Source organism: Amyelois transitella, chromosome 11 (assembly GCF_032362555.1).
Source record: "Amyelois transitella isolate CPQ chromosome 11, ilAmyTran1.1, whole genome shotgun sequence".
Lineage (NCBI taxonomy): Eukaryota > Metazoa > Arthropoda > Insecta > Lepidoptera > Pyralidae > Amyelois > Amyelois transitella.
In genome coordinates, this window is record NC_083514.1 from 7,186,893 (window position 1) to 7,209,884 (window position 22,992).

General features: G+C 33.6%; 1 protein-coding gene across 1 annotated transcript; it reads right to left on the bottom strand.

Moving 5' to 3' along the window:
* Positions 1-152: 152 nt before the first annotated feature.
* On the bottom strand, positions 153-21,500 carry LOC106135142 (arf-GAP with dual PH domain-containing protein 1). The gene is made up of 7 exons (XM_013335358.2): positions 21,314-21,500; positions 14,361-14,586; positions 12,706-12,879; positions 8,810-8,986; positions 7,946-8,181; positions 7,378-7,572; positions 153-4,836 (listed from the first exon to the last, which is right to left on the bottom strand). Exons 1-7 carry the CDS (start codon positions 21,393-21,395, stop codon positions 4,772-4,774), a joined length of 1,155 nt encoding a protein of 384 aa, XP_013190812.1. The 5' UTR covers positions 21,396-21,500; the 3' UTR covers positions 153-4,771.
* Between the last annotated feature and the right edge of the window lie 1,492 nt (positions 21,501-22,992).

Consider the following 22,992-nt stretch of genomic DNA (forward strand, 5'->3'; position numbering starts at 1 on the left):
CATTCCTTGAAAAAATTATTAGTCGGTTTACATTTAACCGGTCAATCGCATCAAATCGAAGGATTTTTTTTAACCGTCTAGTTATTACCGCCCGTTTATTTGAAGTCCATTGATTTATAAGAGGAAAAACTGAAACAGTAGATTAGCCGGTGAAAACTTTATTTATTTTATAAGAATAATAATTTTATGTATTATGCTACAGCTCGTTATAAATATTGTTTAGATTATTTACAACAAATCGTAATGTAAAACTTAAGCGAGGCATGTTTTGGTAATTTTTCTATAAATAATTTACATTAACTTAAGTATTTATAACTAAAGCAAGGTGCGACTGTCCATCACATAATTTGTCATAATAATAAAATAAATTTACAAAAATACCTTAACTAAACGGGCATAGCATACCAGTGGCAGTAAAATTTGGTTAAACAAAGATCTACAAAACTTACTTTTTGTATAAAACATGGAATTACTCTAATTTTAGTAGAATAAAAAGCATTATAAGCTACAAATCATAATGTACGGCTGGACAACATTATTGAAAATAATTATTTATTATATTTATGGAGATTATTAAAAATATAAGACCATAAGTTAAAATACAACCTACCTCAGTTCTTAAGCGATACATAACTAATCACTTTCAGATAATCTTGGAACTAGATTTAATTTTGTTAATAACATTAATATGTATAGTAAACTATTTATTACAGTGAAGAAGAGAAAGGTCATCAACTTCACTATAATTTTGACACTCTTATATCGTATGTGAATTCGTTAAGAGTCAAATAAGAGCACATTTTTTACAAAAAATTTCTAAACCACAAAATATTCATTATACCTATTTAGATTGTTTTCAATGTGGCTACCCTGTTGTTTGTCGTTAAATCGCCGCCGTATCCGCTGTACGCGAAGTAAATTTAACTAAAAATACTGCATCTTAGCACAATTTCGGTAAACGTTGCTTACCGCCACACGATAGTAGGACGACTTTTGATAACTTTTGTAGGTATAAACATCAGCCTCAGGCCAATGCATCTTGGGTGATTTACATGAATAGTAAACCTATTTTAGGTAAAAAAAATCGGCACTTGTTATGGCCATGTAAGTTACCGACCACATTTGTTTTTTCATATTACTGAAAATCTACTTGCGGATCGGACAGAGTTTTCCTGACATACAAAGAATAATAAAATAAATACATATTTCAATATTTTGTAGCTGACCCATTTTCCTGGTCGAATCATCAAAAACTCTACACATATGTAGCTGTGTCTGTGACATTCCGCTCATAACTAAGGTTGGGATTTAGTGCCTAAGTTATTTATATAATTTCCATAAACTGTATACATTTGCTGATATAAAGTTTCAAGTCTAACTAGGTATGTGATCGAAAATCAACTTGCAATGTCTGCGTTGCGCAAATAAAATTAAGGCCGCTTATTATAAAAAAGAAAGTTACTTATGTGAGATTGTTTCAGAAAAAAAATATCAGCATCTTTACTTATCTATGTTGGATCAGATAAGGGAAATACAAAATTGAGAATTTTCAGTCTGTACACCTTTTTTAAAATTTATAGTTTTTATATGTATTTAATTTAATATTGAACCTAATTGGCCTAGTCTCGTAATTTTTTTATCAAGTATTCAGATCAGCAAATGATGAGCGAGTTTAGTCAATAAACGAATGGTAACCGGGGCGTTAAATAATATTATGTATACTCCTTTCTATCAGCCCTAACACACTAAGCTATTAAATACTTTTTCCACTAAATGAATTATATTCATGCACCTTAACCTAATACTTATCAAGCATTTATTTTCTGTATCAAATTTAATTATAATAGAAATTATAATTATAAAATATTACTACTCTACCATATTTTTGGTAGCTTCCTAGCTTTTACATGTAAGACTATCATAATATGAAATATACTTATTTTTTTAAGTTAGCTAGATATCTATTCGATTGAACTGTTGTGTATTTCTTTATACTTTATAGACGCAAATATCATACCGCTATTCGATTGCTACAGATATTAGGTATGTGTAACGTGATTTTATTTCTCTCTAGACTTGTTATTTCACTAAAGACAATAAAACGTATGTTTTTATCAAATTTGGGTGAAATGTACCTCACTCATACATAAAAATTGACCCCTCAAAGTGTTCAACTATAGATCTTAACTAAGATATATTGTATTGCATGATAACTTACAAAATGTTCTTCCCAAAATTTCTACAAAAATATCGTTGATACTACTTGTCACTAAGAATTATTGCTTTGCTTGCGAATTAGTTTATAAAAAAAATTACAATATGTAAGACAGCGTATTATTGCTCGAGACAGAATAATAACATCCATTATGATGCAGGTATAGCATTCTTACATTGTTCCAATATATTGGCCTCTATATTTAATGGTACTTTTGCCTATTATCCTCTACAATATTGTTAATATGTACTTACTATTTATTTAACTAAGACTTATTCAATAAAACCGATGCGAAATCAGTCAATATTTTCTACTAAATATTGTGATGGGTGTCGTTTATAATTAGATATTATTTTATTAATATAAACATTTTTACGCATGTTGTATACAATTTACTAAAATCGTACATTTATGATTAAAGCCCGAATTCCAGAGTATTAATTATATATTGTGATAGTGCACACTACCTTATTGCATTAAAATTAAACTAAATCAACCGACCATTCAGATAATACAGTTTAAAAGTTTATTGCGCGTGTAAAAATTTACTAATGACCTGCTGAATAAAATATAATTATTAAAGTGCTCAATATTAATGCAAAGTTGATTAATGAATACCAATATATTTTCAGTCAATAGTAGTAAATAATTTTTTTTTGTTTTATATTCATGATGCGTACGGTTTTTTAATTATTTACAGAAAAACATCAAATCATTCTTTTTATTGAATATTAAATTGTAAATTCGATTTTATTTGAACCTAATATTAATTTGAAGACTTTCAAACCATACGTAACTATTTGGCGTTTCAACAACGATAAAACCGAAGCTGAATAAATAAATCATACCTTTACAAATAAATAATGAGCAAACGGGGTACATATTCAACTAGACACTTAGCTTACACAATATAATTATTTCCTAGCCCGGCAACTTAGCTCTCAGCCTTACCTACATTTTTGTCAGACAAGACTGCTCTAAGACACACTAATTGATAATCTTTTTTTTCTGTTTTTTTAATTCTCACAATTATTACAAAATTTAAGTAAGATATGGGTAGGTAGCATATTTTTTTACTATAAATTGACCTCAGAATTTTTTTTTATTTAAGAGTTGTCTGTAACGGTAAATTATCATAGAACGTCCATTATTGGAGGAGATATTCGTGTTTCATTAGAATATTGACAAATCAAAGAAATCATACCTTTAACTACATCTAGTGTTATAATTGTTTACTTCTGTAAAAAACATAATGAAAATGTTTCTAATATTATTTTATGTTTGTATACTAATTAAACGAAACAAAGTGGTGTGAAAAGTGATTATTCTTACACTTGCAGGACAGTCTGAATAAATAATAATAAAAATTAATTATACATAATAATTCTGTAGGTACTATTTTGTATTTACACAGGAAACTTGACAAGTTAATTTTATTATTTATTATACCTGGCATACCACAATAAAATATTATAAAGAAGTACAATAAAATGAAACATTAATATAATAATACTCCTAATTGAGGAATTGCAATACAATGTGGTCTAAGAAAGGTTCATAACTTTTTTATATGTACTTACTTACATATATTTTAACTACTACAGGTAAGATAACATTTATAATGTATTAACGGTTCCGCCAAGTACATATTTATTACGATATAATACAGTCCCTGTAAAATGTCTTTTACAATATATTTATTAATTTTTGTGTATACGACTATGGTTATACAATGACAAAATCATAAAAATACGTTTTTACAATCATTAATCTGTGACTTTAAGTGTGACATCTTTATATTGTGACGAGCATTTGCAACATAGCAATTATTTTTTATTTCCTGCCTGTTAAAATTTATCAGAAATTTAGCTTTCTAAGCTTGTAAGATTCAAGTTATTTTATTAGAAAGTTTAACCTTAAACTTTTTCCTAACAAAGTATTATAAAGTCACATATCGACAAAAGTTCCTATCCGCCACACACAAAAACGATTAAAAATATGTTCATGTTTATAGTTTTATCATTAAAAAATGCGAAATACGCGAGTTTTAAAGTGTTGAAAATGCATGTCGATATCAAGTTGATTACCATTGACAAATTGATTTAATGAGATGAGCTTAATGCGTATAACTTATAAAATTAATATATTTGGATTGATATTCATATATTTGCTACAGGTACATTAAAAGTATATTGTGCGCATGGCCAGGTCACAACATTAAATTCAGTCCTTCCTGTATTTATAAATTAAAATCTACAATATGTATGAAATGATTCAATGAATATTGTTTAAAAAACCATTCTCAAAACGCATAAAATTAATTTAAACACAGAAATCATACTAAAATGTTAGATATTATTAATATCCGCCACGCACTTGCCTATTTGTGTGTTTATATCGATGGGATAAACAAATTACGATCATCGAATATCGTTTCTAATCATTTGCGTCGCGAATCTATTATACAAAGCTATAAGCGATCAACGCTATAAAATGTTAACCCTAGGATTAAATTGCTTATAATACGGTCTTACGCTAAGCGGTAGTGCGGGGTGACTACCTCCCTGAGAATATATTGATGGAATTTGATGTCGTTCTTTTTCGAACGAGTGTCGCCTCAACTGAAAAGAAATAATTTTTTTGGTTAATAAAGATACCCATAAACAATCTACAAAATTTTGTACTTTGGTTTCCAAAACTAATGAACTGATTTTGATGAAATTTGCACATAGTTACAATTGACCTTTACAAGTAACATTAGCATATAGGGGTTTTCACAAATCTCTAATAAAAAAATGCATTTCGTAGACGCGTGTATTTTATAATTGATAACTAACTTTGCAACTATACTTCCTACATTTTTAATGCATTATCATTTGAGGATGATGTTATACATGTAAATAAAGTATAAAAAATAAATAACGAAATAATAAGGACCTTTAAAAATAAAGTATGTTTGAATTTTACAACGATTCTTCATAATTAATTAGCATCAAGGGCAGTGATCTATTAGATGGTTATAAAACCACAAAGAATCATAATGGACAATCATAAAGGATCCTTAATTTTTTTTATGAATGGAAATATTTTACAACGATACTCTATAATAAGTATCAAGGGCAGTGATCTATTAGATGGTTACGCAAATTCTATCGTCATTCGTCATGTTACGTCTATCGTCATTTGTTATGTCATAGTGTAACAATATACTAAGACATCAAAAATGTGACGTAGTGAGTTCCTTTTTTCCATAAATTGAAGTTCAATACCATTGTTATTGAGAGTAGAGCTACTGAAAAGAAATGAGGCCAATGACCGAAACCATTTTGTGAATTAGATTTTGTTATTCAAATTTTGTTCAAAATATTATCATATCTTTCTTGTTCGTTTTCAATGCAGTCACAGTGCTATTGACCGAGTTACCGTTTATCCTATTAACCCGCCAGTAGTCGCGCATGGGTCGAAAAGACCCAGAGCTACAGAATTTGATCCGTAATTTCTATAATATTATTAGTTTAAGTTTGCCGCGCTAGGTACCTTCAAGTGACTTCATAGTGAACTCGTACCCCACACCTCGGCCATTTCGCCTACGGCGTTTGAATCGGACGGACGTGTCAAGTGAGTATGGGTCATTTAGACCCTTACGCGACGGTTCATGTAAGTGATTTTTATTACAATTAAAAATATAAATCATTATTATTATTGTATACAGAATGTCTCGTATGCGATTAGATGCCGCGACTATTGAAAAATTATTGTATAAAGATGAAATCGAAGGGGAAGAATGTTCGGAAATCGAAGATTACTTAGAAATGGACGAACATGATTCTAATTCTTGTCAAACTTCGGAAGAGGTATCTACTGAGTTTGTATCTTCAAATCCAGTACCTACATCAGATAATTTATTTCAAAGAAGAACTGATCTAAATGATGTACCATTGAGCTACATTTGTCAAGGACACTACCTCTCTAAAAATGGAGTTGTTAATGGAATATTGAAGAACCTCCCAGATCAGTACGGACGCGAAGCCTCAACATTATCAGAGAGCGTCCTGGTCCGATCAATGAGGCTAAACATGCCCAAACACCTTTCTCAAAGATTTAGCTTTGAGTTTGGTGATGTCACAAATTCAAAAAAGGTCTTCTATCACTACTTTACCTATGCATATCACAGAAAGATCTCTACCATCAGGGGTAAGTAATGTTCGTGGTCGATGTTCGCTCTGTCCCCCTAAAAAGGATAAGAAGACCAAGACTCAGTGCCATTACTGTCAGGCATTTATTTGCCGAGATCATACAATGTTTGTGTGTGAAAATTGCAAACAAAAAGATTAATTAGAGTCTAAAAAACATACCAAAAAATTTGTTTAATTCTAAGATTGATAACTTTATAGGACTTTTTTGTGATAGATTTTGAGGCTGATTCTTATAAAACTAAGATTGTCTTATTGTTTATTAGTTTTTTTTTTATACGAAGATACTCAGATACTATAATGAAAACATAATTATAGTTGTTAATTATTAATAAAAATAAATAATTATCTAAGTTTTTTGAAGTGAAATGTTAAAAGTAACTTTTTTCTAGCACATTTTTATTATTATAGATAAAGTTGATTGTTCCAGTAAAAGAAATTAAAATGTCAAATTACATTACTTGTTTTATTGTTAAATTTGTAACAAATACATTACTTCATTAAAAATATATGTCTTGTGATTTAAATCATCTAAATAATATATGGGTCTTATCGACCCGGACGCGACTGTTAGTGTCCCAAAATGAAGCGCGAGTACTGGCGGGTTAAATGTGCACCATTTGTATATAAAGTTACGTTTTTACAACGGATGTAACTAATTTCGTTTTATTTGAAATATAGGTGCACACGCAGACAAAAGTTCGATCTAGCTAGATCCCTCGTTTGAAAAAAATATATTTTTACCACATCGGCTCCGCCCGCACTCGTCTGTTGGTCCATTGGTCAAAGTGCAAGTTTTGTGGTTTTCTTAACAATTAACAAACAATACTGTGGCATTGTGAACGTCCTTTTTTTTGAACAGTTTCGGTTAAAAACACTGAACTCCGATCGGTCGCCCACGTACTCTAAAGGATGAAAAGAAACACTGCCTTTCACTAGTTACTTTGCACAAACGGGTACGTTACTCACTTGTGGAATCCTGAGGTGTGAGTGGTCTTTGTATGGTTTGCTGTATGACAGCTAGCCATCCCGCCCTGTCTTCGTGCGTTTTCGCAGCGAGACAATACGTCCGCTCGGGGGTGACCAGCTGGAAAGGAAACCTCGCGTCCTTGCAGCCATTGCCAGTGTTTGATACTTTGATGTAATAGCCGTTTGACTCGTGTCCTGGAATTTTTGATTTTAATATGAGATTTTGAATGGTCGGAATATATTTAAAGCTACAATTTTCATGAATAATCAAGAGTAGTCAGAACTTTAAATAGAAAAAGAAATTTTAAAGATTTTAAGGCTTTTTATACTTTTCAATGCACACAATATATCTACCTACTTCTGAAATGTTTGTATGAACCTCTTTCATGGCAGAAGTTGCGGACGAGACAGATGCTTCGTGTAAAAACCTGACTCCTGACCTCGTGGTCAATGCCGTACCTCGAGCTCCACTCTAGGGAGATGAAAACGCAACCACGACTAATTCCAAAAGCTTTCAACGGGAGAAAAAAAGATAAATTGATGTAAAATAAAAATACGTATCACTTACCAACAAATATTTCGCCTTTCGGATACGCATCAAGCGGTTCATCGTGGTACATAAGCTTCCTATTATCTAAAGTGAACCATCGCCTCCGATGGACATCTGAGGGCCTAGGTCCTGTCTTCCACAGAAACCCTTCGCGGGCAAAGTCTTTTGGAAGGCGTTCGACGAGTTCTGACTGGGGTATGGAAGGAAATGCCACTTGCAAGAGGTGCAGCTGAGCGCAACGAATTGCTGTGTACCTGACAAGGAAAAAACGTTTTGAAGTAGACAATTAAGTATGTATAATATACTTTTTTATAGGCGAGGGTACTCTGTAAATGAAATGTAAAAAATAAAAAATTATCTACATAAATTATAAATATAATAATACATATTCCTAAAATTATAATAATAATGTTAGGTATACTGAAAACTCTGAAAACAAGATGGCCCATCGGCCACCTTGGGGCATCCCCCAAGGTGGCTACTGACATAACATTTATGTTACAAATTCACGCTTTGAAAGCGGTGGTAAGTATATGATATGAGGTATGATTAAGAAATAAATGATTGACGTCAATGGATGGTATTCTAAATCTCATGCAATCAATATCAATCATCAATACATTTATGTAAATTTAAACGGTCAGTGACTGCCACGACAGTCATTTATAAAATTCAAGCCTTTACTGATTTTGATGAAACATTATTAAGTTAATTAATAGGATAAATAAATATTGCATCAATCTTAGTTCTCAGCTATTTTTACAATTGGTATTAACAATGTTCACACCAATTTTAAATACATCTTATAAACAAAGTTCACAATTGCGCTTTTTTTGGACCAAATCACTTTTACACTAATTTAAATACAATTTTTAACCTTACCAATTATTTATGACTTCTGAATCGTCATGATACACATATATATGCCTGGTGGAGCCATCCTTCATAAAGGTCAATTGCAAGGAGTTCATATGTCCGATCTTTGGAGGAGCAAAACATACGTTCAGTTCTGACAACTTGAGAACCCCTTTTGGTTCCCTATTCTCTCGTACGTGGTACCTGTGAAAGGTAGACAAGATTTATTAGTCACTTAATGATAGTATAGGTAAATTTTTGTGGTGACACCTTTTCCCGAAGTGCTCCGTTTATTAAAACAAAATCTAATCAACTTTTCTCAACAGGACAATACATTTCCCTTTTCCCATCCGATTTTAAAATACTGCATGTAACATATGTGCATGGTGCAGCCCCGTGATCACAACACGCAATATTTTGTCCATCTTTCTTCTATCTACTGTAATTCTTACAGCATTATAATATTTTTACCAAATTAGAAACAAATGTCTGATACGTATTTTTTCGATTACGTATATATTAAGTAGCTTCTATATCCCTTACGGGGTAGACAGATCCAACAGTCTTGAAAAGGCTGAAAGACCACGTTCAGCTGTAAGGCTGTATGATCGAATTTCTTTCATAGATCTCGCAAATGCGGTGTTCACGACAAGAACAGCTGTAGATTCATTTTTATATAGGTATGAGAATACAATAATGCTGTAAGAACCAGACACACTTTACATAATTCAAAAGACATGACAATAAAATTCTCATAACTCTTCCCACCCTTTTAAATACATGCTTTTTTATAGAATTACTCGTAATTACAATAATGCGCATATAGTACAGGAATCGTGTTCCTAATAACTAATTTTCTAAATTTTTTTACATAAATCTTTTTCCTTACTCTGAAACCGTCAAGAGTCTTACCTTTTCAAAGAGCCTTTTCAAGATTCTGCCATAGCAGAGTTCACAATATATTTTTTGTGATTTTATAATTTGTTCTCTTTTCTTATAGTAAATAAATGATATGCAACGAATTTAGTGTAATAACTGTATGCCTTGAAGTACTAGCAATAATATTGGTTGGTACCAGATACAGTATCTAAATAAGTACGATTTTACGATCAACTTTACCTTGAAAGACCGTCATGCATGCTAGTCATGACGATTTAGTTTGAGCAATACTTTATTATTGCCCACTTTACATCTGCAGTTATTCACGATATTTTATGGCATAATAAAATAATTACGATATAATAACAAAATACAAAACACGCATTGTTAGCAAATAATATTGCCCTATTGTCAAACAGTCGATGCATACTCGTATATGCATACATTTAAATCTCAATTAAGTGCTGCTGTTAATGGACTTCTCGTCATACAAAAAGTAACATTCAGAACGCACACTTTTCACACTAATTTCCCAAACTAGTGTGACTAAGTCGTGTTTCAAATTTAAAATGTATTAATTCCCCTACAATCTGTCAATATGTAATTGTCTTAATTAGTAAAGTAGAGCAAACTGCATAATATTTCTTATCTTAAAAATTATTTTAATTGCTTCTGTTTCCACAGTTCATATTCGGGTTAAAACCCAGGTGTTATATTATAACCTAGTTACACAATTGTAATCTTTTATATGAAATTTATAAATGTATTTATTCTTTTAAGTTGTTATAAAAAGTCGCCGTGTCTTAATTAAGGGAAATTATAAAAAACCATTAAATTTACGTAAAATGTCGCAATCATTAGTGGACCTAAGCATAATTTATTTTTCTGATGGGCAACTACGAAAGCCTGTGTTGCGCGCAGCTTTTACGATATCCACTTGGCCAATTCGTGTAATTAAACTGAACTTAAATCATATAGAAACTTAATATATAACATGCAGAAATACATACTATAAGTACATTTTATAAACATTTTCCAAATAGGTACTTATTTAATAAAACATTAAGTAAACCTAGCTGGAAATTGTTTTTAAAATCTTAAAATCTAAAAGTGTTAGAAACACAGAGTGGAGCGCTTGATAATATTAGTAAGCAATAAAAATAGGTAAATGAAAATGGAATGTAATGAAATGTGACGAAGTGACAACATAGATGTTCCATAGCATAATAATTGTATAAATAATATAGAGGCCCGAGAGTGACTTGTAATTTTTCCTCATGCTATTATCGCGCTCATACAAAACCGTTCATATCCATAAATAACGCATCGTCCGTTCTTACCTCCATCGACCGATTTTTTTGATCCGAAGTCGGTCGAATAATCGATCGAGACAACTGGCGGCACGGCCGCAGCCGTCTGACGCGTGATGGTACCTAAGAACCAGTCCGGATATGTTTATGGCTAAATTTTAATTAACAATTTGTTGCATTCACACAATAACAGTAAGCAAAAGACCGTCAGGGAACAATGGTGCTATTTTCCTGTTTTGACAGTAGCTTTGTTTATAAATCCAGTTTTTACATCTGCATTTAATAATTTGATTTAAGTAATGAATAAAATCTAAAACGTGAAATATTATTTTAATTTGATTATGGAATTGGATTTGCTTATGCTACGCGGTAGGTATGACGTCATTTATTTAAAATTAGCAATAGATAGGTAAGTAGGTATTTCGTTAGATCGGCCTACCGATTTTTAAGGCAAATTTATGTTTGGACTTTGACATCGTGAGCAAACAATATTAGATTTTTTATTTTAACAACGTCCCAAAATAGGATTTCACAATTCAGCATCAAAATTACAATTAGTTTACACGCAAATTTACTAAATGTAGGTAGGTAGGTATCTAATAGAAATGCAAACATGTTATTTATTACTGAGGCAGAGTTCATTAACACCTGTATACCTACTATCTACGTCAATGTTTGTTTAGGTTTCGACGTACGCAAAGGCGTGGAAGTTTTCGTGTGTCGTCACGCCATCGCCATTGTTGTCCTACGAAGCACTAACCCACCTACAAAATCGTATCTACCTCCTATCAGCGTCAATCAGCGTATACCTAGTCCAAATATTTGTTTTTGGCTTCGCATTCGATTTTCCCTAGTGACACTATCACACACTGACATTTTACTAAAATGACGAAACCTAGTAAATACTGCCTAACATTTACGTCAAGCGATAACTTATTTCGTCATCTTGTTTTCCACGCTAGAAGCAAATAAGGTTTTTGAACGATGACTAAGTAGGTATATATCTTATCATAGTTTTAAATTTGATAATACTATTTGATCTAGGTAATGATTGAGTAATATGGAAATTTAATGTTTTTCAAAGGTTATAACATTAGATTTAAATTTTATGTCCTTATGTTGACATGGACCTTACTCCCAAATGACACTCAATTTTATGTTTGTTTTCTTGATAACTAACAGTAAAAATCTTCTTGGATAAATTAATGAAATAAGTCTGATAGAAACTACCTATTACAAGCTTCTCTGTTTTAGAAGTAATAACCGTATTAGTTCTTTTCAAATTATTCTAGGAATATTTTTAACTCCGAATAAAATCAATTTCTCCGCTTGAGCAACATTCAATATTTTCGAAAGAAAAAGCAAGCAAAATTCATAAAAAATAACAAAGCATAAACATAAGCACGATAGCAAATGGCAAAGAGTATTGAATGGTTCATGAATGGAAGAATGTTATGGGAACGAGAGTTAACTGAGTACTCTGCATCGCTAAAACTTCTATTTCACAAGAATAATAATTGTAACGTTAATGCATTTATACGGATATGAGTAATTTATGAATTTTAAGAAAATCGAATTGTAGATATTATTGCACTCAGTTGTTATTCTGCTGTAGCTTTAGGGTTCAATAAAGTTTCAATAAAGTACTATTTTTGTCAACTATTACTTGTAAAATAGATTTTCATTGAGCAGCGTAATAACGAAAATGAATTTATTAGATTGCGAATATCTTACTTCAAGGTGTCCTCAGTTTCACTTAGTACAAATTTCCTGAGCTGATAACGACTGTCTTCCTTGCCTCGTTTCATGAGGAAGCCCTCCATGGTACCAGAAAGGTAACTCTGGCGCTCTGGATGGCAGAATTCTTCGCGCTCATATTTTGCACGAATCCATTGTTCGATGAGCACTCTGTAATCAATACATCGAATCTATCAGTAACAGTACGTAAAACATGCGAAAGGGTTCTTTTGTAGTACAAAATCAAACCAAAACTTCACAATAATATTTTTGGGCGAATTCTAAAAGTTGAAATAAATACCATAATCAATAAAAAAATGTTTGAATAGAAAGTTAACCAGTTTATTTCAACTTTTTTTTTTAACATGATAAAGTATCTTATTTCCAAAAGCTATACAGCTGAACGTGGCCTTTCAGTCTTTTCAAGACTGTTGGCTCTAGCTTCCCAGTAAGAGATAAGGACGTGATTGTATGTAGGTATGTTTGAATGTTATTCGAAAAGAAAATTGAAACTACCGGGTTTAATGGTCAATTTCGTAAGTATACAATCAAAATTATCAATCAATTTATTATTATGTGCAAAGTCTACGTATGACAATAAACAAATTATTTATTTTATAACTGTGTACTATTGTGTTGTATAGTGTAAATTTCGGTACAGTAACAATATTACAAACAAACAAACAAATCACTATCGCAGTACATACAGTAGTGGTTTCTTTGAATGCAAGCCCTACGATACAAATCGTTCATTTTTTTAAATTATGAGAACATTACCAATATATATAAAAAATAAATAAAAAAAGTAGCTGTGCTCGCGAATTCGTCCGTGTAGAATAGTTATTTTGGGCATCATTGAAGCCCAAGGGTGAATAATTTCCCCCGTTTTTTCACATTTTCCATTATTTCTTCGTTCCTTATAGTTGCAGCGTGATGTTATATAGCCTAAAGCCTTCCTCGATAAATGGTCTATTCAACACAAATATAATTTTTCAATCCGAACCAGTACTTCCTGAGACAAACAAACAAACTCTTCAGCTTTATAATATTAGTGTAGATATATTAAAAAAAATAATTTGGGGTATTCTTGCTTTTTTAAATTTTACACTTAAAGGGATTTACCATTTTTATGAGCACAATTCTGTACTACATACCTCAACTACTAAAGAGTATATAAATACTTCTAGTAATTATCATTGTAGCATTATACATATTAGTTTTATTACGAAGTAGGTAAGATATAGCATGTAATTTTGTTTTGCTTCCAATACAAGGATAATAATAATTATCCTCTTTGTGGTAGAATACCACCCGGTTGGGATTTTCTTGAATTTTTGACGGAATAGAAATTTAAGAAAATCCTTTTAAAATATTGTTATTAATTACTTTCTAAAAACGATTACTTACTCATTAATATTTACAGAACAACTGAACAACTTTTCATTTTTCTCTCTCATAATAGCATGTTCTCAAAGTCTCGATGTTATCCTCTGAAGCTTAAGCTGGTTGTTGCAAAATTATACTAGTAAGTGACCTCTAATCGCATCTTACGATATCCACAGGTAAAAAACATCTTTTTTTAACTCGCTGTAAACTAAGCTGAGCTACTTACAGTAACTGCACGTAAACAGAAAAATGATTATAATACTAACTGTGGATCATATTTATTCGGTCTTCTGTAGCAAGGTGGCACCCTCTCTTCATACTTGTTCTTAGCCACAAGGTTCCCCACCTCTTCCATCCTCTTCACCTGCGAATCCTCCCATCTATCAAGGTTCAGGTGCTTAACCTTGCTGATGTGGGCACCCATCCCTCGGTGTATGCTGGCACATCGCATACAGATGAATATTCCGAGGTTATATGACGCCCAGTCTGGGTCTGGAGATTAAAAGAGAAAGAATATGATATAAGGAGCATATAATTATATATTTTTAAGTCAAGGTAAGGTATCGAGTCATTATCCGGGCATTTATCCTGGTTGCGTCCTCACCGCTTTGGGCAGGAACCCAGGTTGCGCCTACGACCCTGCATTGGGTAAGTCAGGTTTTTACACGTCCGTCATCGTAGTCCTTTGAAATACATCCTGTTATTTGAATGTGCAGATTTCCTCACAATGTTTTTCCTCACCGTTATAACATCAGTTAGCAATCAAACAAATTTCCACATTGAGTCATTATGGGTGATCGATAAAATAAACAAACAAAGTATCATCGCTTTCTTAATTATGCCCTTTGGCGATAACATGAGTAAACTCTTTTAGGAACCAGTACTTGCGCATGTTAGTGGTGGCATGCTTTGGGTCAATAACAAAAAAACGTGTGGTCACCTAACTGATCAATGATTACAAAAGTAAATTAATATACTTATCTGATCATTGATGAATCAGGTGATCTCGCGTTTCTAACGGAAGGTCCAAAGATTTCAAGTTCTCGAACGAGTCAATATACCTATAGGCTATAGGTCAATATACCTATAGTCCTATAGGTATATTGGTTCTCGCGTACTTAGTGACTGACCAACAGACACGTCCAGATATCCATGGGTAGAAGAAATATAATAAGAGCTTCGATTTTACCCGGGCGCAGTTGCATGAATATTTTTCCTACTGGCGTTAACCCCGGTTACATTCTCACCTCTCAGGAGAGGAGTCCAGGTGCGCCTTTTGACCATGATCCTGGATAGGTTAAGTCAGGCTTTTAGACAAAGCGACTTCTGCCCGATCACCGCAAACTTAGGGAACCTAGCGCATTTTGGATTATTATAGGCATGTTGTTGTTACGTGTAAATATGTAATGACAGTCCATTTCTACACGAATCCTGTAAAAATGACGTTATTCCAGTAAGGGCAGCTATCTACACTATCTACAGACTTATCGTTGTTTTTTGTTAGGTAATTAAACAATAATTTGTTATTCGTAAATATCAATAAAACGATACTCGAGTAACAACTTTGTTTGTGACAAACACTTTAATTATCATAAGTCTATCACTTATCGCCTTCATGCAATAGATTTATCAAATTTACTGTTTTTCCCATGATGGTGTTGTACGTACGAAACATAACGGTTAGGTACTATCGAAATTTATCTTAGGTAATGTTATTCAGAATTATGGTTCGATATCATAATGATCGAAATAATATAAAACAAAAAAAATACGTAAGTATTTAAAACTAAGCATTAAATTTATGTCGCCGTCCGGGAACGCACGTATTTTTCTGCACAGTTGTAAAGTTATCAAATGAGATGAAAAAGCCTTGTGCTTATTGATTGATGGTGATAACCATTACCATTACCATAATACAGAGAAATTACCACCAGACCACTAAGTATAATTACCAGTACTTACCTCGTCTAGCTTCTTATATTATAATATTCCGAATTAATATGTACATATTATAAACGAATCATAATAATTAATACTTTAATCTGTGTTTGCTTGAGTTTGAGTGTTTAGTTAATTTTAAAGGGTTTATTAGCAAATGACCAATAAAAATCGGTTCAACCGTTTAAATGTTGTTCCGATGCGAACTGTCAAGATTTATTTCAGTTTGTCTGGCAAATGATCTTGTTATTGATACCTACCTAGTTACAATTTTTTTTGTTAAACAGCACACTTTGATAATATGGCGCGTACGTTAACGCGCGCGATATACGTACCTAGTCTAATCTGTGTGCGTGCGTGTCTATGACTACGATATGAATGAATTGCGTTCATTGACGTAGATAATACAAGTATGCTGGATGGACTATTCTAATACAAAATTACAAAAAAATGTTGGCCCTCACCGAATGTCTTCGGGACAAAATATGTCATTTTATGACTAAATGGCCGCAGCGATAAGCTGTTATTTTAATGTGTCAATTATGAAAAACACACTTTGTCCATTTTCCTGTTGATTCCTGTTGTTATTTTGATCGAAACAGCAAGCGGAATAACTTTCCACAAGTCGTTCCAAGGTAGCTCACGCCAACGTCAGTGCGATACTAGAGTAATTAATCATTGAAGATCGTAAGTCATTTAAACATCGTCAATACGAGTATAAATTCCGGAGTCGGAGAACAACATAGAGGGCAGTGGTTCCATTACACACCACAATTTATTGTGTGCTGCGATTCCACTGTCCCCACTACTAAAAGTGTAGGTAGGACTCCGCTTTGGTCGACTTAAAATAGAAGTTCCCGCGACGCATGTTTACTTTAAAATATATTTGCTGTTTTCATGGTGCTGTTGGATCATTTCGTTTTCAATTACGAACATAACATTGCCAATGTCAAACCCAGGTGTCCAAATAACATGACGTAAATCAATACCTGTATCTGGATAATATTGAGTGAGCAATTTTCACAAAACATACGGTTTTTTTATACGGTTGTTTTTCTATAATGCATAAGGTTTTCCGAACTGCTTTCGTGTCATACCTAACTACTAAACGTAGTAAATTATGCCGAAAAAGTCTATTAAAATAATAACACTTTGATTGGCATGTTAATTAGAGCAGGTTTGTAGTACAACAAGTGACAATTGGCAAATAATACACTTGAGACAATTTTTTGTTTTGGTGTTTTATAATTTAAGTTTTACAACTACTAAAACAAAAAAATTTTGAAAACGAGAATTAAATTATAAATTTGCGGTTATTATTATTTTCCGGTGACATATACATATATATGCGAAACTTCAAGATGGGTTCAATAGATAACGCGAGAAGAGGTAACAAATAAACAAACTTACTTTCGCATTAAAATATTAGTTGGGATTTATATAATTTTGTTTTTACACTTATTTAACAAATTATTAACACAAAAGTTAACAGTTAAAGAAAACGTAAACTGTGGGTTGATGTATTTACAATTATCTTTATGTATTAAATTATTAAATGATCAACCTATATCCTATTGAGTATATTCTTATAATATTATAATTATGTACTATCGACATGTAATAGAAGTCGTAGACCGAATATCCTAGATGGCTAGATGCCGAAGAGAAATTCAAGCTGCGCAACGCTACGCAGACTAAACGTAAGCCATTTGTTTGTATGTTTTGATACCTAATACAAACTACTGGCTCAATGCCTATACCTGAGTAATAACAATGTTTTGATTGCACTTCGAGGACATCTCGTAACACACAGCATCTGATTTTAGAAAGATCCCTTACTTACTTTAAATATGTAAGTCATCAATATTAGATAAATTTAAAATTTTAATCTTTACTTTTGTAACTATCACATTTTCGCGTGTTCCTAGTTGCACCAATGGCCTCCTTCTAACATTCTTTTCTCCATTTTGTTTCGGTCTTTGAAATCCTCAAGTTTTCTTTCTTTGTTATTCTAAGGTTGAGTTTGAACTCAACTCCTCAAAACAATTTTGGATGAAGATGGTTCATGGTTCATAGCATCTAAAATCAGTGACGTCATTCTTTTCTAGCCTCCAAATGATTCACGAAAGTTGACTCGCCACATTTGAAAATGTAACTATTTCGAAACCCAATGATCTCGAAATTTGTACAAAGCAGAGCAGGTGACAAAGTCTATTGAGAAACGCATCTGTCTTTATTCCCATGGGATACTTTAAAACACAATACACTGATGAGGCAATGAGAGGGCGGAGAATAATGTTAATACCACTCCTGCCAATAATTTAATTCAAAAGACCCAGTTACCTACTCAAAATGCAGCTTTAAAAACTATTGTTATTGTGTTCATATCAGTGAAATGGGGAGTAGAGTAAATGTACTTACTATACGTAACAATTAACTTGGTTTCAATATTTTACAGCTTTCTAAATTTTTTGTATTCTATTACTTTCTTGTATGTTGTCGAGCATGCAATAAAATAAATAGGATAAAGGCATTTTGTAATCCAAAAACGATGTTAGTAAGACAATATTCTTTGGAAATTAAATGATTAAAAGAGCAAAGCCTTGGCAAAGCAAAAAATTCTTCATTTGTAACAATAAAAAAGCTTATTTTTGCTTGCCACCAATCCCGAATTTATTTTCGTATGTATTTTTTTTTATCATGCGAAATATGATCAAAGGCGTTTAAACTTTGGTTATTCATGTCTTGCACGGAATAACAGTGGAAGAACCTGTAAGCGTTTTAAGAACGAATGTTTGTATGTGTGCGGTAGAGTTCGTAAAACGTGATCTCAAATGTGAATTAGGTCACGCTCACAAGGCTGAGATCTGTCTGAGTTTGAATGGTCTGTCTGGGGCATTTACGACCTATTTTTAATCGTTTTGTAGCAGGTACAATTTAATGAAAATAATTAAATATTTCTCGAATGATTTTGGCATTACTGGCACAAATATAAGCACCTGTCACTATTTGAATCTCGGTTCTATCATTAAGCCAAATAGCTGAACTTGGCCATTCAGTCTTTTCAAGACTGTTGGCTTTGTCTACCCCGCAAGGGATATAGACGTGATCATATGTATGTATGTATGTATATAAGCACTTTGTTGTAAAAATAAATTTTTAAAATTGTTATCGAGAATTTAAACAGCCATTGCATTTTTATTATTTTGGCGGGAACGGAATAGCCTGAGGCAATGCTAGTGGTGGATGCTAAGGGCTTTCGGTCGTATCGACTCTTGCCGACTGGCTTAAACGTGTGTAATAACGGCGCAGTGCAGTGCGCCCGCGACCGACGACCAGTCTGAGCGACCGCCAGTGTTGCCGATTTAGCGATTTAAGGCACCTTGTACAAACTTGTGTATGTATTTTTTGACACAATTACAATTTTATAAAAAATTTAAGTGTTTGCGAGGTATTATTATTAAGCACCCAACAATACTAGCAAACGACTAGTAGGTATTATTGGGCGCAACCATGGCGCAACCGTTACTCAGCGGTTGTAACAAATAGCATATGGTTTGTTACAACTTTAGTAATATATATTACAGTTTAGCTTGGTGACTTCACAAACATATATATTTGTAATACCAAAGTGAAAATACTATATTTGTAAATCTTTCGAACCCGTTAGTCGAAAGGTTGGTTGGCGTAGCCGCTGGCAACAGCTAGTCAATTTATATTTATTAATCTTTCAATAGAATTTCTAAATTTCGCAATATAAACCAAAAGTGTTCGCGGCGAACCGCTAGAATAGCTAGGTGTTTGACAGCCTTTGAATCATACGGCTGGCAACACTGACATTTATTCTCTGATCATTGGTCGACCGTAATGCACTGGTTTTTGATAGTTTGATGTCTGTCACGTCGGTACGTACGACCGAGGTCGTAGAAACGAAGTCGGCGGCACACTGCACGAGCCCTAAGGCGCCTAATGAATGCCATACTGATTCCGTACAGAACAGCCACACATTGTGTTGTGATTGTAAAGAAAGAAGACAAAGCGATGTCGAGTTGCAATTGTAAATCAAATAAATCATCAACTTCGCACAAGTCAGGGATCCATTTTCGGGGAATATTCGAAAATTTAAAAAATACGAACGACACGTTTCATGGAAAATACAATTTATTGTATATAACAATACATTTCAATAGCGAGTAGGTACCTATCAACCTATCAAAATATTTGAAACCTAGAGACTTATCACAAAGATTTAAATTCAAAAACCCTGATGCAAGTAAATGCGTGTGCAACGTGTACCTACATATTTTTTCACTTCATATTTTTACCAATTTCACAATAATTCATTACTCGTAAGTAGATAGGTACCTACCTGCCTACCCAACCCAGGTAGTTTCTTTGTACCGTCGTAGCGAGCATGGTCAGTTATGACACTCTCACCAAGCGAATGGTATTTCCCCAACTGATCGTTTTTTAATAAGTATTACTTATTTTGAGTGGTTTGTTATGCTTAATCTAATACCGAACCAATGCCTTATGCAATATTACCGTTTCACCAGTAAAACGTGATGTTTACATTGTGCATTGCGTTGCACGATTGCACGCACACTAGTAGGTACCTTCTGCGTTGACTGCGTAATATGTACGACGTAGATTATGTAGGGTAGCATGGTAACGTGAAGGTAACTTACAACAGCAAAGCTAGTAGGGGGAAAATCAATGGAGCAATGCAGTGCAAATAGGTAAACAAACAACTATACTGATATTTAGCGTAGGCTACTCAGTATGACGCAGCAATGCGAGAAACAAGGAAGTGAGAGCTCTGCAGTCGTATATCATTTGTAAAGAACAGGACGTCAACTAGTTAGTAATACCAAACAAGTATCCAATCCAACCATTCATAATATTTATGATAGTAAGAAGGTACCACGTCACAAATCGTGCAACAACAAACACTTATAAACAAAACATTATCATCGTCGTCCTACTCTTCTGCTATTGGTTGCACAAAATCAATTTTCAAATTAATGTAGCGTAAGTAGGTAGAAGAGACTATCACAACCGGAACAAAATAGGTTGACGTATTATGTTAAATGTATTCTTGAATCATCCTCGCAAGCTCGGATAGTCGATAATTTGTTTTCATTGAATGCATTTTACGAAGGTCACTGAACTCCAAAGCATGGACACTTACGCCCCCCGCCTATTCACCCCATGGAAATACCACGCTTCACAAGGAAAACATTGCGACTAAATTAGAAGGAATCACAAGTTTTAAACGTACCATCGCTTCCACAATCTGCACAAATATTATTTCCACTTTTCTTCTGTAACACTTTTAACAATTTCTCGTTATGATCTACCATCGTGGAACTTTTGCATCAATAATGAAGACATACACGGTATGCTGGCGTACGTCACGTCGCCACTCGAAAGTCGAACGCCTCGGACGCGCGCTCCAACACTGCGCGAGCGAGGGAGCGAGTACGAGACTTCGACCGACGAGACGACGCGCCGCTGCGAATCGGTTCAACAAACGCCATTACGTAGTGGGAATTTTCTGTCGCACTCTTACATACGCTCATTCAATTTGTGTGAATGGGATAGAAAGAGAGGTCTAGTTCGGTAGATGAATGAAACGAGTGAGTAGTGGCCGTCTCGTAAAATTATATTTGTGTGGGTGTAGCGTAGTACGTGTTTACGGGATGGCGCGCATACTAGCGCTGTCTCGCGTAAATATACGTATGGCTAACTATCTATGGGTAGGATCTATTTAACACCAAACCTAGCCTACGCCACTACCAACCATTAAGCAGCAGAAATAACAAAAGCTTAAATTTATACCTACGATCTTAAAGTCTCTTTTAACATTCCTTTCGAGTAGTGAATGTAAGAAGCGCTATGGTCGGTCTGTGAGTCACGCTGCGAATGTCCATAAAAATCCACATGCATTTGTACGTAGGTAGCGGTGGGTTAGGTTAGGTAGGTACTATATCTACCTACCCATTGCTCCAATGCTATGCAAGTCGGACGTCGTTGGTTACTACTTTCTACCGCGCCGTGTGGTTTCCGGCACTAGAACTATTACATATTTTGCCCATGGATGTCGTAAAAGGCGACTCAGGAATATTCTTATAAACTTGAGATTCCTTGTAGGCGATGGGGTGGCAACCGATCACTATTTGAATCTCAATTCCATCATTTCTTTGTGTCCCTTGAATGAGTGGCACACCTGAGGAGGAGGAGTGGCTGAGGAGGTACCATTTCAGGAACTCCTGTGCTTACTTGTATTTTTGTTTGTTTTTTTTGTATGGTGTTCGTTGAATAAATATTGTAAATATTTAAAGACTGTTGGGACTGTCTACCCCGCATGGGATATAGATATGACTATATGTATGTGTGTACTACCGTAGATCTATTAATAGGGTTCCGTATATTACTTAGGTATTACTTATACCTATAAATGTAAAATCGTAGAAAAGTTTATGGAAGATATCTAATTTAAGACATCGACCAAGTGTAATTCAGACTGACGCTAGGACGGTTTAGTGCCATTTTAAAAATAATACAAAGCTACCTACTACCTACCTACCTACTAAGTATTGTTTTAATTTTGTCTGTCCTTCTACATAGAAATAACCTTAATTGGATACCTAAGTTCTTCCTTTTGGCTTAAGTGCCAGTTGCATCTTCACCACTCTGGAGGCGGGATTCGAACCTGTGCCTTTTTGCGCCACATGCATTTTGACCGGACCTTATCGTTTCGACCACCGACGCTCACCCACCTAGGTTAATACCTATAGTATAATAACCTAACTACCCAATTAATCTTATGTATCAACTAGCTGATGCCCGCGACTCCCTCCGCGGATAGGTTGCTTTTCCAGTAACCTGTACAAACTACAATTATACATATCTTTGATAGACTTACAGTTAATTCTATAAGTAGTACCCTATTCACGT